The 15,869-nt window shown below is 36.8% G+C and overlaps 1 protein-coding gene across 1 annotated transcript in view; it reads left to right on the top strand.

Moving 5' to 3' along the window:
• Positions 1-12,168, top strand: part of LOC149575836 (Calcium-binding EF-hand family protein) — a 37,408-nt gene extending 25,240 nt beyond the window's left edge. The window contains exon 6 of the mRNA XM_089815711.1: positions 11,887-12,168. Within this exon, the coding sequence (XP_089671837.1) occupies positions 11,887-11,937 (51 nt within the window). The 3' untranslated portion in view covers positions 11,938-12,168. The remainder of the gene's footprint in view (positions 1-11,886) is intronic.
• Positions 12,169-15,869: the final 3,701 nt, after the last annotated feature.

Genomic DNA, 15,869 nt, shown 5'->3' with positions numbered 1-15,869 from the left:
GTTTGCTTTCATTTTTTTCTTTCTCTAGAATAGAATGTTTCTATTCTTGACGATTGTTTCCTAAGGAAACATTGTCTCATTCTTTTGTATAAATTGACCTTTCGGTCTCTGTTAATATCAAGCAAGTATTTACCAATTACTTCGTAATATGGTATCAAAGCGAGGTTGAATTTTTTTTGAAAATAATAATTTCTTATTGAAATTATTTGAACCTTTTTTTTTAAATTATATTTTCCCTAAATAATTTTGCTTCGTTATAACTAGTTCAGGCTAGGGTTTAGATGACACGAATTTGCAACTCGGGATTGAAAATCACATTTTTTCTTTCTGGCAAAATTGTGGCACTGGAAAAGTTGAAAATCGCCCTTTTTTTTGGAGAATCGTGGGTTTTTCTTTAGCAATCCGCAGCCTGCAAAACTCCCCAAACATTTGCACCGTTGGTTTTGTGCTTGCTACTAGTATTTACCTCTGCTCTACGATGATTTTTTTGTGTTTGGCATCTGTTTTTGGGAGATCCGCACTTCAGTTACAGACGGCTCATCGTTTGTTATAACCATCATTTCTTGGTCTGGTCGCATTTTCAGACACCAAACACGACACGACCTCATCTATGGTATCCAGGAGTTTGCAGAGATGTCAAGGCATCAAATACCTTCAATTTGCCATTTTTTTTTGCAACTTCAACCTTCCAAGCTGTCGACTGATATTTTGCTTGGAACCCTAATTTGTGGGTCCGAATTTTATTTTGTTTTTAGATCCTTGGTGGGTTTTTCGAGAGCTCAACTGGGTTGTCCGTTTTTCTGGGTGCCTCGTTTTTTGTGCCTCAAATTTTGAGCCAGCGGATCTAGAAACCGACAACATATTCCTTTTGGGTTTTTCGAGCTCTCTTTTGGATCACTTTGATTCTTTTGGGTCTTCTATATTTTTGCCTCGAAGAATGTGCTTTCACAGATTTTCACAGTTTTTTATAGAAAAATGTCATGGCATCTCTGATAGATATTCTGCTCGAGCATAACTCCAAATTCAATGGTCGCAATTATGGCATCTAGAAGTAGCGCATCATAGCAATTTTTGAATATCGGAACACCGATCAACTCGTTCCGGGTGTTATGAAGCATCCGACTTCTCCAGGTCCTGATCAAGATATGTGGGATTTGAATAATTGAGAGGTAGTGATGCTTCTCAAATTATCTGTGGCTGATGATCAGCTTTCTTAGATTCCATCCGACAAGACAGCTGCCAAGATCTGGACAAATCTCAAAGGTCTTCATGAGACTTTTGACAAAAGCAGAGCCTTCTTTCTGAAAAACACTCTGTTTTCTATTATCATGGATGAGCGCACCTTGCTCCAGGCACACCTGAATCGGATTCAGGAAATCGGTGATCAGTTACTTGCCATCGATCACAAGATGGAGGAAGAGCATATTGTGGTTATCACTCTTTGGAGTTTACCAAAATCCTATGAACATTTTATCGAGACTCTCAACATCACATCTTCTAGTGTTGATTTGAAGTTCACTGATCTTTGCATGCTGCTGTTTCAACAAGATCGGTGGAAACAACAGTTCGGTAGTAGTAGCTCTAGTTCCACCTCCACAGAGCAAGCTTTTGTTGCGAAATCCTTTCAGAAGGATAAAGGCAAGTTTCAGCAGTCATCTCAGTAGAAGTCTTTTGCTTCAGCACCAAATGGTTCCAAAAAGAAGAACATTCAATGCAACTACTGCCACAAGTTTGGACACATGAAAGTTGAGTGTCGGAAACGCTTAGCTGCAAAGTCTAAGCAATCAAGTTTGCAGCCCAAAGTGAACAATGCAGAGCACATTGAGCAGGCGGAATCTACCTTTTACGCCTTCATGGCTAAAAGACCTGCAGATCATGTGAAGTCATCTACCTGGTACATTGATTCAGGTGTCTCGTCGTTTTGCTCATCGTAGAGATTGATTTACTGACTACCAGCCTTATTCAGATTCTATTATTTTTGGTGGTAGAGAAGAGTACATGGTTGTCAGTAAAGGCAACATTCAGATTCAGTCTGTTGGGAGCAATCTCATATTCCTTGATGTGTACTATGTTCCAAGGATGGAACTAAATCTACTCCCAGTCAGTCAGTTGTTGCGACATTCTCCACACTTGGCAGTCACCTTTGGTTCACATCAGTGCACCATCACTGATCGGGCGACTAAGTCTATTGTTGCAGTGGGTCTTGAGGATCATGGTCTTTTCAGACTTACCGATTCTGGTAATTCTCAGGACTTAGCTATGGTTGCTTGACGATCTTCTGTCAGCACACTTTGGCATCAGCGATACGGGCACTTAAATGTGCATTATCTCTCACAACTCGCTTGGGATGAGCTTGTTCTTGGATTGCTAGAGATTTAGATTCAACACTTGGGAGTTTGTGACGCATGCCAGGATGGGAAGCAATATTGCACACCTTTCACCAGTGGCGATTCATGGTGAGCTTCTTAGGTACTTCAGCTTGTTCATGCCGATATCTACGGCCCTATGGCCACTCCTGTTCTTGGGTCCATGTATTTTCTGTTGTTTGTTGATGATTTCAGTAGAAAAATGTGGGTGTATTTCCTTAAAAAGAAATAAGATGCATTTCCTGTATTTTAGAAGTTTAAACCTTTAGTTGAAAAAGAGTCTGGAAAATCTATTATTACTATTAGATCAGACAATGAGGGGGAATTTTGTTCTAATACTTTCTCCAGCTTCTTGGATACACATGGCATCAAATGCTAGTTAACCACACTCCACACATCACAACAAAACAGTGTAGTTGAACATCGAAATAGGACAATCATGTAGATGGCTCATTCCATGCTCGAACACAGACATGTTCTGAAGCAGTTTTGGGTGGAAGCAGTTAACACTAGAGTTTATCTATTGAACCGGTCACCCACAGTGGCGGTCAAAGGTAAAACTCTGGAAGAGGCCTGGTCAGGTGGCAAGCCTAGAATTAGTCACCTGAAAGTTTTTGGTTTTCTTGCTTTTGTTTGGATCCCTGGTGCCTCGCACATCAAGTTGGATGCCAAGAGTCAAAAGCTCATGCTAGTTGGATATAGCAATCTTCATAAAGCCTACCGCCTGATCGATGTTGAGACATCTTGTCTCATATACAGTCGTGATGTAGTCTTTGATGAGCAGTGATGACTATTCATGCCTATTTCTCCTGTTCCTGATCCAGCAGACCAGCCTATGATGGCTCATGATTTGGGAGTTCGGCTTCCATTAGGTCCACTTGATGGGAGGGCTTCAGTAGCTCCTGCAGCTCCAGTTATTCCGGTAATACCTGTACAAACACCTCCGGCTTTTCTTGCAGGATCACCTCGCTTTTTAGATGCTTCACTTGAGTTTGATCCAGATTCTTCTGATGAGGATCCTACTGATCAAGCATCTCCTAGTACTACTGTTGTTCATTCTTCTATCCAGCGTAAATGGTGGGCTAAGACACTTGCTGATCTTCGTGATGATGAACTTAATGATGGGAGAACTACTCGGAAAAAGAGCAAAACTAAAGATTTTGTTAACTTTGCTCCTATGGCCAATATTCACAGTGTGTTTGAACCTCAAACGTATTCCAAGGCTAAAGGAATTCCACAGTGGGAACAGGCCATGACATTTGTAATGTCCCCATTTTAGCAGTTGACCAAGTGTGTGTGCGTTAGCCTTGTTCTACATGGTCCCGAGGGCTAACGAAGGGTTTAATGGGATCTTGGAGTGTTTTGGCCTAGTCATTTCCAATTTGGGCCAAAACGAAGTTGATTTACTTAGTTTCAGGCATACTTACTATTTTTAGTAAGTTGGCAGGACACAGTGCAGGTCAATTTTGGTGATTGGATTCGATACTCCTCGGTGAGAGCTTTCCGATGAGCTATCACTCGCATTATTCGAAGTCCGATTGCTAATACATTTTAATGCCTGAAGTTTTATTAAAGTAACGTCTAATTTGATTGTAAAATATTAAAGTGTTACTTTAATATTTATTTTATGGTGATGTGTACCCAAGGGAGACATAAGGGGTATTTTAATATATGTTTTATATTACACATCTTTATCCCACATTGCCCATATGAGTTGAACGGACCCGTGGGAATAGAATAAAAGGAAGCATTTGTAGCTTCATTAGACAGGTTGAATATGAGAAGAAATTGGTGTGTGAGTTGCAGCTTTGTTCTTGGCATTTGAGGACGTCTATCCTCTCTTGTAACATTCTAGACGTCATTCCCTTGGGGTTTGGCCTTTGGAATTCTTTCTTATTGGCTTCATTATCAGGCAGTTTAGTTGCATTTCCGGCTACAGGCAGATTTGATATTTTGCTCATATCTTCTTCACTACTTGTCCGACGCTTATGCCGCTTGGAGGGAATGGTATTATGAAGGTAGTGGATTGATTGGAGGACAAAGTATTGTAGCAGCAAGTTCGTAAGCATGGGCTGGAGTATTATGACAATATTGCTGAAGTAATTAGTGAGTTGATAAATCTGCCATGTATTTGGTTTTATGAATTCTGAAAATAACATTTTATTAGCAGCAATTCATTTCCACTTTGCATATTGTTGTAGTTTCTTTCTTGTTTATGTTGTATGATACCAATTCCATGCACAAAAAACAACAAACAAATAAACGTTTGATTTCCAGAGTTATAAGGGGTTTTAAGAAGTTGAATGCAAACTGTTTGACATAATTCCTTTCAGCAATTTGGTTTAGTTTTTGGGACATTCAGGGGTGCCCATTACAACATTTGAACACCAGAGCTTGCTGAAGAACAACACCTGGGTCCTTTCCGATCTTCCACCAGGGAAGAAACCCATTGGCGACAAATAGGTCTATAAAATAAAATACAAATCGGATGGTACTTTGGATAAGTACAAAGCTCGTTTAGTGGCGAAGGGCTTTTCTTAGTGTCAGGGCATTGATTATGAGGAGACCTTTGCTCCTATTTCAAAGATGAGCACCATTAGATTAGTCCTAGCCATGGCAACACAGTTTGGCTAGAAGGTCCTTCAGATGGACGTCAAGAGTGCTTTCCTGAATGGTGATCTCCATGAAGAGGTCTAATAATGCAGCCTCCTGGTTTCAAGGTTGCTGGTAAAGACCATCAGGTTCTTAGATTGGTAAAAGCTCTCTATGGCTTGAAGCAGGCCCCTTAGGCACGGTTCATCAAGATTGATAAGTACCTCAGTGATCAAGGCTTCAAGAGGAGTTCTTCAGACTCAAATCTGTACATCAAGACTACTGATAGTGACATCATCCTTCTGGTTATTTATGTGGATGATCTGATCATCACTGACAGTTCGACATCTTTGATTTAGGGAATCAAACAAAATCTATGCTAGTCTTTTGACATGACTGACTTTAGGCTCATGCATTATTGCCTAGGTGTTGAAGTTTGGCAACAGTCTTCTAGTATATTCATCTCTCAATCCAAATATGCTAGGGCCCTATTAGACAAATTCCGTATGCAGGATTGCAAACCTGCATATTCACCTATGGAGAAAGGTCTCAAGTTATCAGCAAAGTCTGATTCTCCTTCCGTTGATGATACTACATACGGGAACTAGTAGGCAGCCTCATCTACCTCTCTGCTACTAGGCTTGATATCAGCTTCGCAGTCAACTATATTTCACGCTTTATGACAACTCCTAGGCTGATCATTGGATGGCAGCAAAGCGTGTGCTTCGTTATGTGAAGGGCACTTTAGATTATGGACTTTTGTACTCTCGAAGTTCGAATCCTAAACTTCGTGGCTTCATAGATTCAGATTGGGCAGGCTCTGTTGATAATAAAAAGTCAACATTTGGATATTGTTCAGTTTGGGATCCGGTGCAGTCACATGGACCAGTAAGAAGCAACAGGCAGTTTCTCTCTCTTCTACAAAGGCCGAATACAGAGGGACTGTTAAGGCAGGATGTGAAGCTATTTGGCTTTGTCGGATGCTTGGGGATATGCAGATGTCACCAACAGGACCGACTACTCTGTTTGTTGATAATGAAGGCGTTATCAAGTTAGCATGGAATCCAGTCTTCCATGAACAAACCAAGCATGTGGATGTTCATTGTTATTACATACATTAGCTGGTTGAAGATGGGACTATAGATTTGCAGTATGTTCCTACCATAGATCAGACTGTAGACATTCTCACCAAGCCTCTTGGTCCTGATAAGTTTGTCAAATTCAGAGGATAGCTTGGTGTGTTAGATAGATTAACCATTAAGGGAAGGTATTACAATAATAGATAAGTCGTCTATTATTAGTTAGTGGTTATCTATTGTAAATATCTGTAAGAATTTGCCTTAGGGCAAGATTCACCCAAGATTGTAGAACTCGAACACAAGAACAACTGTAGACCAAAAAGGAGTATGATCAATATATCAGAGTATGTCCTCATACATTGCTCTGTATTGTATGTGCAAACACACTAGGAGTGTCTATATATAAAGGCCTCTCATGAAGCACTTAGAATGTCTCTAGAAAGAACTAGGAGATAAGATAAGCATGACAACTAAGCACACGTCTTATCCATCATTCTAGATGATAGGATAAGAATGATGAGGTGTATCTCAAGTGGAGAAGTTTGTCAAATTCAGAGGATAGCTTGGTGTGTTAGATAGATTAACCATTAAGGGAAGGTATTACAATAATAGATAAGTCGTCTATTATTAGTTAGTGGTTATCTATTGTAAATATCTGTAAGAATTTGCCTTAGGGCAAGATTCACCCAAGATTGTAGAACTCGAACACAAGAACAACTGTAGACCAAAAAGGAGTATGATCAATATATCAGAGTATGTCCTCATACATTGCTCTGTATTGTATGTGCAAACACACTAGGAGTGTCTATATATAAAGGCCTCTCATGAAGCACTTAGAATGTCTCTAGAAAGAACTAGGAGATAAGATAAGCATGACAACTAAGCACACGTCTTATCCATCATTCTAGATGATAGGATAAGAATGATGAGGTGTATCTCAAGTGGAGATGTTGTAGACACCATGTGCTAAATAAGTGTGCTAACTGCTGTGTTGTAGACACCATGTGCATAAAAGAGGTGCGAACTCTTGTGTTGTCAACATGACAACTCACAAGAGTGCACATACTCCTAGGTGACTAATAAATATAATGCATTAACCTAAGTGAACTTAAGTAAGTGTAAATAGTAAATACGTATTTACACCAACACACTAGGAGTGTCTGTATATAAAGGCCTCTCATGAAGCACTTAGAATGTCTCTAGAAAGAACTAGGAGATAAGATAAGCATGATAACTAAGCACACGTCTTATCCATCATTCTAGATGATAGGATAAGAATGATGAGGTGTATCTCAAGTGGAGATGTTGTAGACACCATGTGCTAAATAAGTGTGCTAACTGCTGTGTTGTAGACACCATGTGCATAAAAGAGGTGCGAACTCTTGTGTTGTCAACATGACAACTCACAAGAGTGCACATACTCCTAGGTGACTAATAAATATAATGCATTAACCTAAGTGAACTTAAGTAAGTGTAAATAGTAAATACGTATTTACACCAACAATATCTAATAAGCTTTAAGTTTGCTTTCGTTTTTTGCATTCTCTAGAATAGAATGTTTCTATTCTTTATGATCGTTTCCTAAGGAGATATTGTCTCATTCTTTTGTATAAATTGACCTTTCGGTCTCTGTTAATATCAAGCAAGTATTTGCCAATTACCTCGTAATATGCTCCTTATTCTTGATGTCAGTTGTGAATGTCTGTTCATGAAAGTGTTTAACTGCTCTTCCATAACAGTACTTGATCCTCTGTAGCCCTTATGATGGTGTTGCTTTTTCTCAAACCTTGCTTTCTAGGTGTAAGATCTTTAACCAACAATTCTTACCACTGTTATGGTCTTTGTTCTACTGTAACTAACAAAACCATGAGACAGATCATAGAACAGTGGATTATCTTCATGAAAACAAAGAATGAGCATTTAAGAAAGTGAAAAAAACCCCTTCTGTAACTTGAGTGAATGTTTCCCTTTAAAATGGTGTATGCTCCATAATGCTTAAACTCCCAATTGTCCTTGATACTGTCATGACGGTCCATAGCTGGTGCATATACAACCCTTTTACGCTTCAACCATGTAGTATTCAAAATATTCATCGTCTGTTCTAATGCCTTTACACTCTTTAACAGTAAATATACCCTGACGGAAAAGTGTACAGCGAATGAACCTCTCCGGGACACTCAATTGTCATTATAAGAGTCAATCTCCTTTTGAATGTGAAACTATGTTTATGACAAAACCTTAGTCTTCCCTCATGAAACCTTTGGTGCTTGCTGCTGCTAAAGTTTTATCGTTCTTATGTGGACTGTTATCATCTCTCCATCTATCCCCTATCAATATTATCTTCATATGATCTTTGTGATTTCCCTTATCTCTGTCCTATTGGGAATTATGCTGCTGCTATCTCTTCCTTGCAAACTTGTCATTTGCATTAAACACTGATCTTAAAGACCTTCCTCTTTTTTAATTGAGACCATCTTTCTCTATGAATAACTTATATTTCTTTCACAATATGCCTTTGCTGTCAAAAATCTGCCACATACTTTCATGACAGCCACTAAACTGTCTTATCTGATTTCTCTCTGGTTTGGTATATGGAATGAAAACTTTTACTAACTGTTGCCGTTCTTGGACTGTTACTATGACAAAGCATAAACACTATCAATGCATCTTCATGACATGTACCTTTCTCTGTTTTGCGTACTGTATATCTTCTTTTCTCATCATTTCACAATCTCTCTGCTTCTTGAGAACAGTACCTTGCACCTCTGTTGTGAAAATGGGATTTCCACTCTCGCTAAAATGGTTAAGTGCTGTTGCTAATGCATCTAACTGTCACCTCTCTCTCTCTCTCTCTCTCTCTCTCTCTCTCTCTCTCTCACTGCAATGTATCTCTCTGCTTTCTCATTCGTAAACTCTCTATTAAGTCTTCATCTCTGCATCTTCATGTTCTTCATAACAGTTCTATTATGCCTCCGAACCTGCCTTTTCACTGTTTTCACATTTCCATTCTTCCTCTGCTTCTCTAGCAGTGAATCTTCATATCTGTTTCAAGTCTGCTGTCATGACAATGAACTGTATCTTCATATCGATACATCATGACTTGTCTGCTTGATCTTGTTTTCATACTCATGCATCTTATAGAAACAGTTAAAAGGAACACAAAAAACAGTGAAAAATCTGAGCAATGGCTAAAGCACCCTTGACAGTGAGAGCTCTTTATAATGACATATCCATATCTTTTGGTCTTATTCACGAGTGTTGAGATTTCTGTCCTTAGCAACAATGGCATCATATCAGTGTTTATATCACTGCTCAGTAATATGACATGTCTATGATTTCATATCTCTTGAACTAGAAGATCTTTTGACAGTGCTGTACCTTTGTCATTGAAATTCTGTTTTAACAGGGATAAAATCACTGTGATCCTTTGCATGACCATGGTTAGAAGGAGCCTCATTTTTCTATGTATCATCATAGACTTAGCACTTCTCTAAGTCTCTTCCATTCTTTGCTGTACTTCATAAATCATTCTCTTCATTCTTGATTGCTGATCCTATTGTTTTTCTCCATGGTTATCATCCCTGTTTTCAAGCTTTAATAGCAGTGCCCCTTACTGTTTTACGTTCTTTTTGACTATCATTTCCATGTTGATCATCACTTTTCTCAACTCTCTGACATGCTTCACAGTTTCTATGTCTTTCACTGCTCCAGTGCTCTTTGTAACGGCCACTTGAATCTTTGTCACAGTTCTCATTGTATTTATTGTTATCTGTTTTGAACATTCATCTTTATCACTGATCTCACTGTCTTGAATAATCCTTGATCAGTGTTATCATATATTGTTTAATATCACTGTGCATAACACATTGAGATGGTATATCTCTCTCAAAACATAGTGAAAACATCACAGCCAAAACAGTGAATTTGTACCCAAGAACCGTGATGCCTCTCATAACAGCAGATGCATCTCATGAAATGTATGGATGCCCTCCCTCTGACCTTCCCTCTGACTGTCATTATGACTGTTGTTTAAATAAATCTTTATAGAAGAGTGAATGAGTCCCATGGAACAATGATCCAATCTCATGAAAGAGCCAATCCATCTGCTAAAACACTCAATGCACTCTGATTGAAAAAAAAAGAAACATCTCAAAGATAGTCAATGCAACCATGAAAGAGTTTGAAAACCAATGAAACTTTTTGAAAAAAAAACCATTCTTGCAATGGTTGCAACTTGCATTTGATCAAGACAGTGGGTCATCTTGTGGAAGAAATGCAAAAATTTGTGCGAAAGCATTCAATAAAGTAAAACTGTAAGAAATGTATCTGTGTAGCGTGGGTTTACTTGGGTTCAAATCCCTACCTCTCACATAGATTTGTTTTACTAGATAGCTGCTCTATCTTCTTGTTAACTGTTGCTTGTGGAAATTTTCAAATTTAATGTTATTTAGTAGATCTCTACTGTTAGTAGCATGAAACTTGCTGTTATACCGTTGTAAACTGCTGTTTTGAAGATCAGTACTGCTTTTGGCGCTCTTTCACCTTACATTCACTGTTACCCTCATGCAAAGTGCCATTTTTAATAAAGTTGCTGGTCTTTATGTCACATCTCCTGTTCTTATCCATAAAACCCGTTGTTCTCAGTGACATAAGCTAGCCAATTTCACTGCTTCTTTATGCAACAATGAGCTACAACATAGAACTGCTTGTCTTTTAACAAGTTTGCTGCTGCCCACTTCATGAACACCACCATGATGCTGCAACAGAGAAAAACTTGCAGCAAAGATGGATTTTTTTGACATAACAACTGAAACTCCTCTCTAGATACCCTTCACCAATGCTATGTGGAAAAACCTTCATGATAAGGAGTCCTACGTGATAAATGCATCTTCAGATCCCTTACTCTATATGCAATGCATAAAAACCTACCTTTCCCTCTATATTTCATACTTCCTCCCATACATTGGATACTTGTTTGACTTATTTCACATTAAGGAAGCTCTTTGGAAGCTTCTTTAGAGCCTTCATTAAGATATTCTTTTTCATTTAACTCTAGTTACACAAAATAAAGAGTTAAGAGTGAATTTGACCTCTATAACATTTAAAACATCCTAAAACTTCTAAAAATGACCTAGGACTTGGTGGTGGGCTATTTTGACCTGAAAGCAAGAAAAACAGGTAACCATAAAATGACAGTTTGGACTTCTTCCTGTCTTGGCAGAAAATCTTGGTACCTTCTACCCTTTCATCTTCACATATTAAAGTCAAAATTTCCATGGTCCATGATAAGGCTGAGTATTTCTGGATTAGAGTATGTAATGTTTTTCATCATCAATTGTTTCAGATCAGACTCCATGATCCATAATCAGGACAAAATAGAAAGAGATGAAAAAAAATGGATCATGGAGTGAGATAGAATGTTAATGAGAAAAAAGCTTAGTCTTATTCAGAAATAATCAAGCTTATCTTCACATATTATTTGACATATTGATCTGAAGGTTGCAAGTTGTTTCCAAGTTATAAAAATTGATCTATAAAAAATGAACACAGAAATTTGAAATTAGCACTCCATGATCCATCATCAGGATGAAATAGAAAGAGATGGAGAAAAAATGGATTATTGAGTGTGATAGAATGTTAATGAAGAAAAAAGTTTACTTAGTCTTTTCAGAAACATTCAAGTTTATCTTCACATATTATTCGACATATTGAACTGAAGGTTGCAAGCTGTTTCCAAGTTATCTATAAAAATTTGAATATGCAAATTTGAAATTTTTAGGAAAATGGCTTGATTAGCAATTGTTTTAAGTGATTAGCGATTGTTTTAAGTGATTTGCAATTTGCTGCAGATTCTTGGGAAGTCTGGACTGAAGATGGAAGTTGAAGTCCCAATAGATTGAAGCATTTTCCTACATTTCTGTACACATGATTCATTCTCAGCATGTATTACAATTTGTTGTTATTAGCAGCTAAACTTTGTTGTTTCTGGAATACAGAAAAAGTATCAAGCAGTTTTCAACAGTGATCTGATATTTGTCCATATCAAAGGTTCTCTGAGCACATGTGGTTTGTAAAAAGGAGAATGTTGTGTAAATGGAGGCTATAAGATGTTTGCTTTTCAATGTTTTGAAGATGTTTATCACATCATTTCATGTTTTTGATTTTCTTATGATTTTTCTCTTTGTAAAAGCAAAGGAAAAGTAACTGATGCATAAACACATATTAAAAAAAAAAAATATGACGAAAAAATTGTTCTGCCAAATCTTCTAAGAGCTTACATTACTGCATTTGCAGGAGCATGGATGAAAACTAGATTATATGCAAGGAGTCTTAAACAATAGATGAAGAAAAGAAAAAGTAACTGATGCATAAACACATAATAACAAAAAGATATATGACGAAAACATCGTTCTGCTAAATCATCTGAGAGCTTACATTACTGTATTTGCAGGAGCACCGATGAAAACTAGATTTTATGCAAGAGCTATTACAATAGATTAAATTGTTCATGAAAGTCTTAAAACTAACTGAATGATACTTATATTAACTTTAGAAATTCTTAAAAGCACTAGTTGAATATCCCATTTAAATTATTCTAGCATTGTCATACAGAACATACTTATGTTCATCTCCCAGCCTTGTTAAATCTCCATCCTTTTCTCTTCACACATTGATTTATATTCATATCTTGCTTCTGCATATGCTCCTGCACACTTAAGATAAATTTGTAAACCTTACCTGGTTTCATAGCTATGCTTATTGTTCTGATTTATGTTACTGGTTCTAGTTAGGGTTCACAGATCTTGGAAATTTAAAATATAAATGACATTATAAATTACAATATCAGTATTCAAACTTCCAGTTCAGTATTAATATGATAATATTCAGTTCATCAATCAATTTATAGCATTATTAGGGCTTTCTAATTTGTCAACACCAGCGTCATCATTGACATTGGATGATGTTAAGTGTTGAAAGTCCAAAACAACTGAGAGGGTAATGGCGAGTTAATCTTGCACAAATTATAACTTAGAAGAAAACCTTAGTTCAACCAAACTACTTTAAACTTTTTAACCGTTGAAAGATATAAACATTAAAAGCAGAACACTCATACATACCAGATTTACATGGAAAACTTTGTAAAGTGAAAAACTATACAGAAGATTTCTCAAATATACTGATTATCGACTTACGTCTAGAAGCGCATCATCAAAAACTAGAAGAGAAATATGAAGCACACATTTCACCTATTGAATATTGTCAATTGTCGCACTCAGATAAATACTAACTCACTGGATTGCTTTTCGAACAATAGGACCATACCAAAGAGCATATCAAAATTTCACCATTAGATCTGCAACATAAACAATGTGTATAACAAATTATATACCACCATTTTGTAGAAACATGTTGAAATTAATCTGACAATGTGTTGACATGAGTGACAACTGCATTACAATTATCATACTGAATCATTGCTTGTCCAACTCACTCATATTGCTCAGTACTATATAACGATCTTCCCCCTTATCATTGATGACAACACAACAAACAAAAACTTACTTCCTCTTTTGGGGCATCTATCAAATACATGTTCACCCTTCTCCTTTGACATCAATGGAAAGGCCAAAGTTGCAAATTGACAACTCATCGTGCTGATCTCCCCTTGAGATGTACAATTCAATTATCAACAATACTTGGCTCCCCCAAGAGGCAATCACATTATTAGTTCAAATTAAAGCTATGCTTGGAACACACTGGATTAATGCATAACAGTATGCATTTAGCTTTGATAATTGGGGCAATCACCCCAAACTTCTTCGAGAGCTATTCAAAAAAGTTCTGAGGAAGTACTTTTATAAAATTGTTAGCCATTTGCTTTTTGTAGGTATATATTCAAATTTTTCCTCTCTCCACAAAACTTTTTCCCTTAGAAAGTGGTACTAATAGTGTAATGGTGTAAATCTAACCCTACCAAAAGAAACTATGTTCCCTTGAAAGCCAGGTTTATAACATACATTATATGTTTGCATCAAGTGCAAACATGTTCTTATAGATAAAGGAAAAAAATATATTCTAGTTGCAAAAATGGGAAGACCAGATGATAGTGTAGTCCAAATTTGAACATCTTAACCACGACAATCACAACATGTAAATGTTTGCACTATTTGTCATTGTTATGTATAGGTTACAATAAGAAAGACTCAATAATTGGCAGCAATTGGTGTTTGTACTTTGTGTAAGAATTTGCCCAAGGCAAAGAATGAAAATGCCAAGATCTAGAAGCCCAATTGATAGCACAATAAAGATAGGCAAAATGATATGACCAATTGATTAAGACAATAATGATCAATATAATGAAAAAGATGCCTAATATTTAGATGTGCACGATGTAGACGTGTATGGATAAATAGGCAATGCATGATACTTATGAGCGATGCAAGTGATAAACCTATCAACTAGACAAGGTGTAACCAGATGTCCACCAAAGGTGGATCATCCTTCATTGTACAACTATTTAATGTGCAATAATGTAAGGATGATAATGTGATTGGAGATATAGGTGGATCTCACCCACAAAGAGGAATGCGATGAAAACCAACTCCACATCAAGTGGATTTCTCCAACTCCACACACTAAAATGAAATGCAATCTCGTATGTGACTAATTGAAAACTATTAAAATTCTAAGATTTAGATGTGTTGTAACTTGTAATAGCACTTGTTACAATTCAATTATCAACAATACTTGGTTCCCCCAAGAGGCAACCACATTATTAGTTCAAATTGAAGTTATGCTTGGAATACACTGGACTAATGCATAACTATATTCATTTAGCTTTGATAGGTGGGGTAATCGCCCCAAACTTCTTCAAGAGATATTCAAAAAAATTCTTAGGAAGTACTTTTACAAAAATGTTACCCATTTGCTTTTTGTAGGTATATATTCAAATTTTTCCTCACTACACAAATTTTTTTCCCTTAGAAAGTGGAACTAAATAGTGTAATGGTGTAAATCTAATCCTACCAAAAGAAACCATGTTCCCTTGAAAGCCACGTTTATAACATACATTATATGTCTACAACAAGTGCAAACATCTTCTTATAGATAAAGGAAAAAAATATATTCTAGTTGAAAAAATGGGAAGACCATACGATAGAGTGTTCAGTCCAAACTTGAACATCTTGACCACGACAATCAACACAACATGTAAACAATGTAGACGTGCATAGATATATAGGCAACACATGATACTTATCAGCAAGTCAAGTGATAAACCTATCAACTAGACAAGGTGTAACCACATGTCCACCAAAGGTGGATCATCCTTCGTTGTACAATTGTTTTATGTGCAACAATGTAAGGATGATAATGGGATAGGAGATATAGGTGGATCTCACCCACAAAGAGGAATGAGATGCAAACTAACTCCACATCAAGTGGATTTCTCTAACTCCATGTGCTAAAATGAAGTGCAATCTCCTATGTGTATACATGAAAACTGTTAAAATTCCAAGATTTAGATGTGTTATAACATGTAATAACACTTGTGAATTTTATGTGTTTTTCAAATTACTATTCGAATGTCTATATATGTGATATAAACATTCATTTCTCTTGTTAATATATTAATTGACATTAGTTATTGTTATATCACAAATAATACTCTCTCTCTCTCTCTCTCTCTCTCTCTCTCTCTCTCTCTCTACACACACACACACACACACACTCTTAACATAAGTTAGTTATTTCATATATAATATTTTCCATATATTATTTATATATCTCATATATATAATTTAATTTCTCTGACATAATTATAGCATTACCC

Source organism: Cupressus sempervirens, chromosome 1, assembly GCF_028749045.1.
Source record: "Cupressus sempervirens isolate cs-2001-9-10 chromosome 1, ASM2874904v1, whole genome shotgun sequence".
In the NCBI taxonomy this organism is placed as follows: domain Eukaryota; kingdom Viridiplantae; phylum Streptophyta; class Pinopsida; order Cupressales; family Cupressaceae; genus Cupressus; species Cupressus sempervirens.
This window is presented reverse-complemented; position numbering and strand designations above follow the sequence as displayed.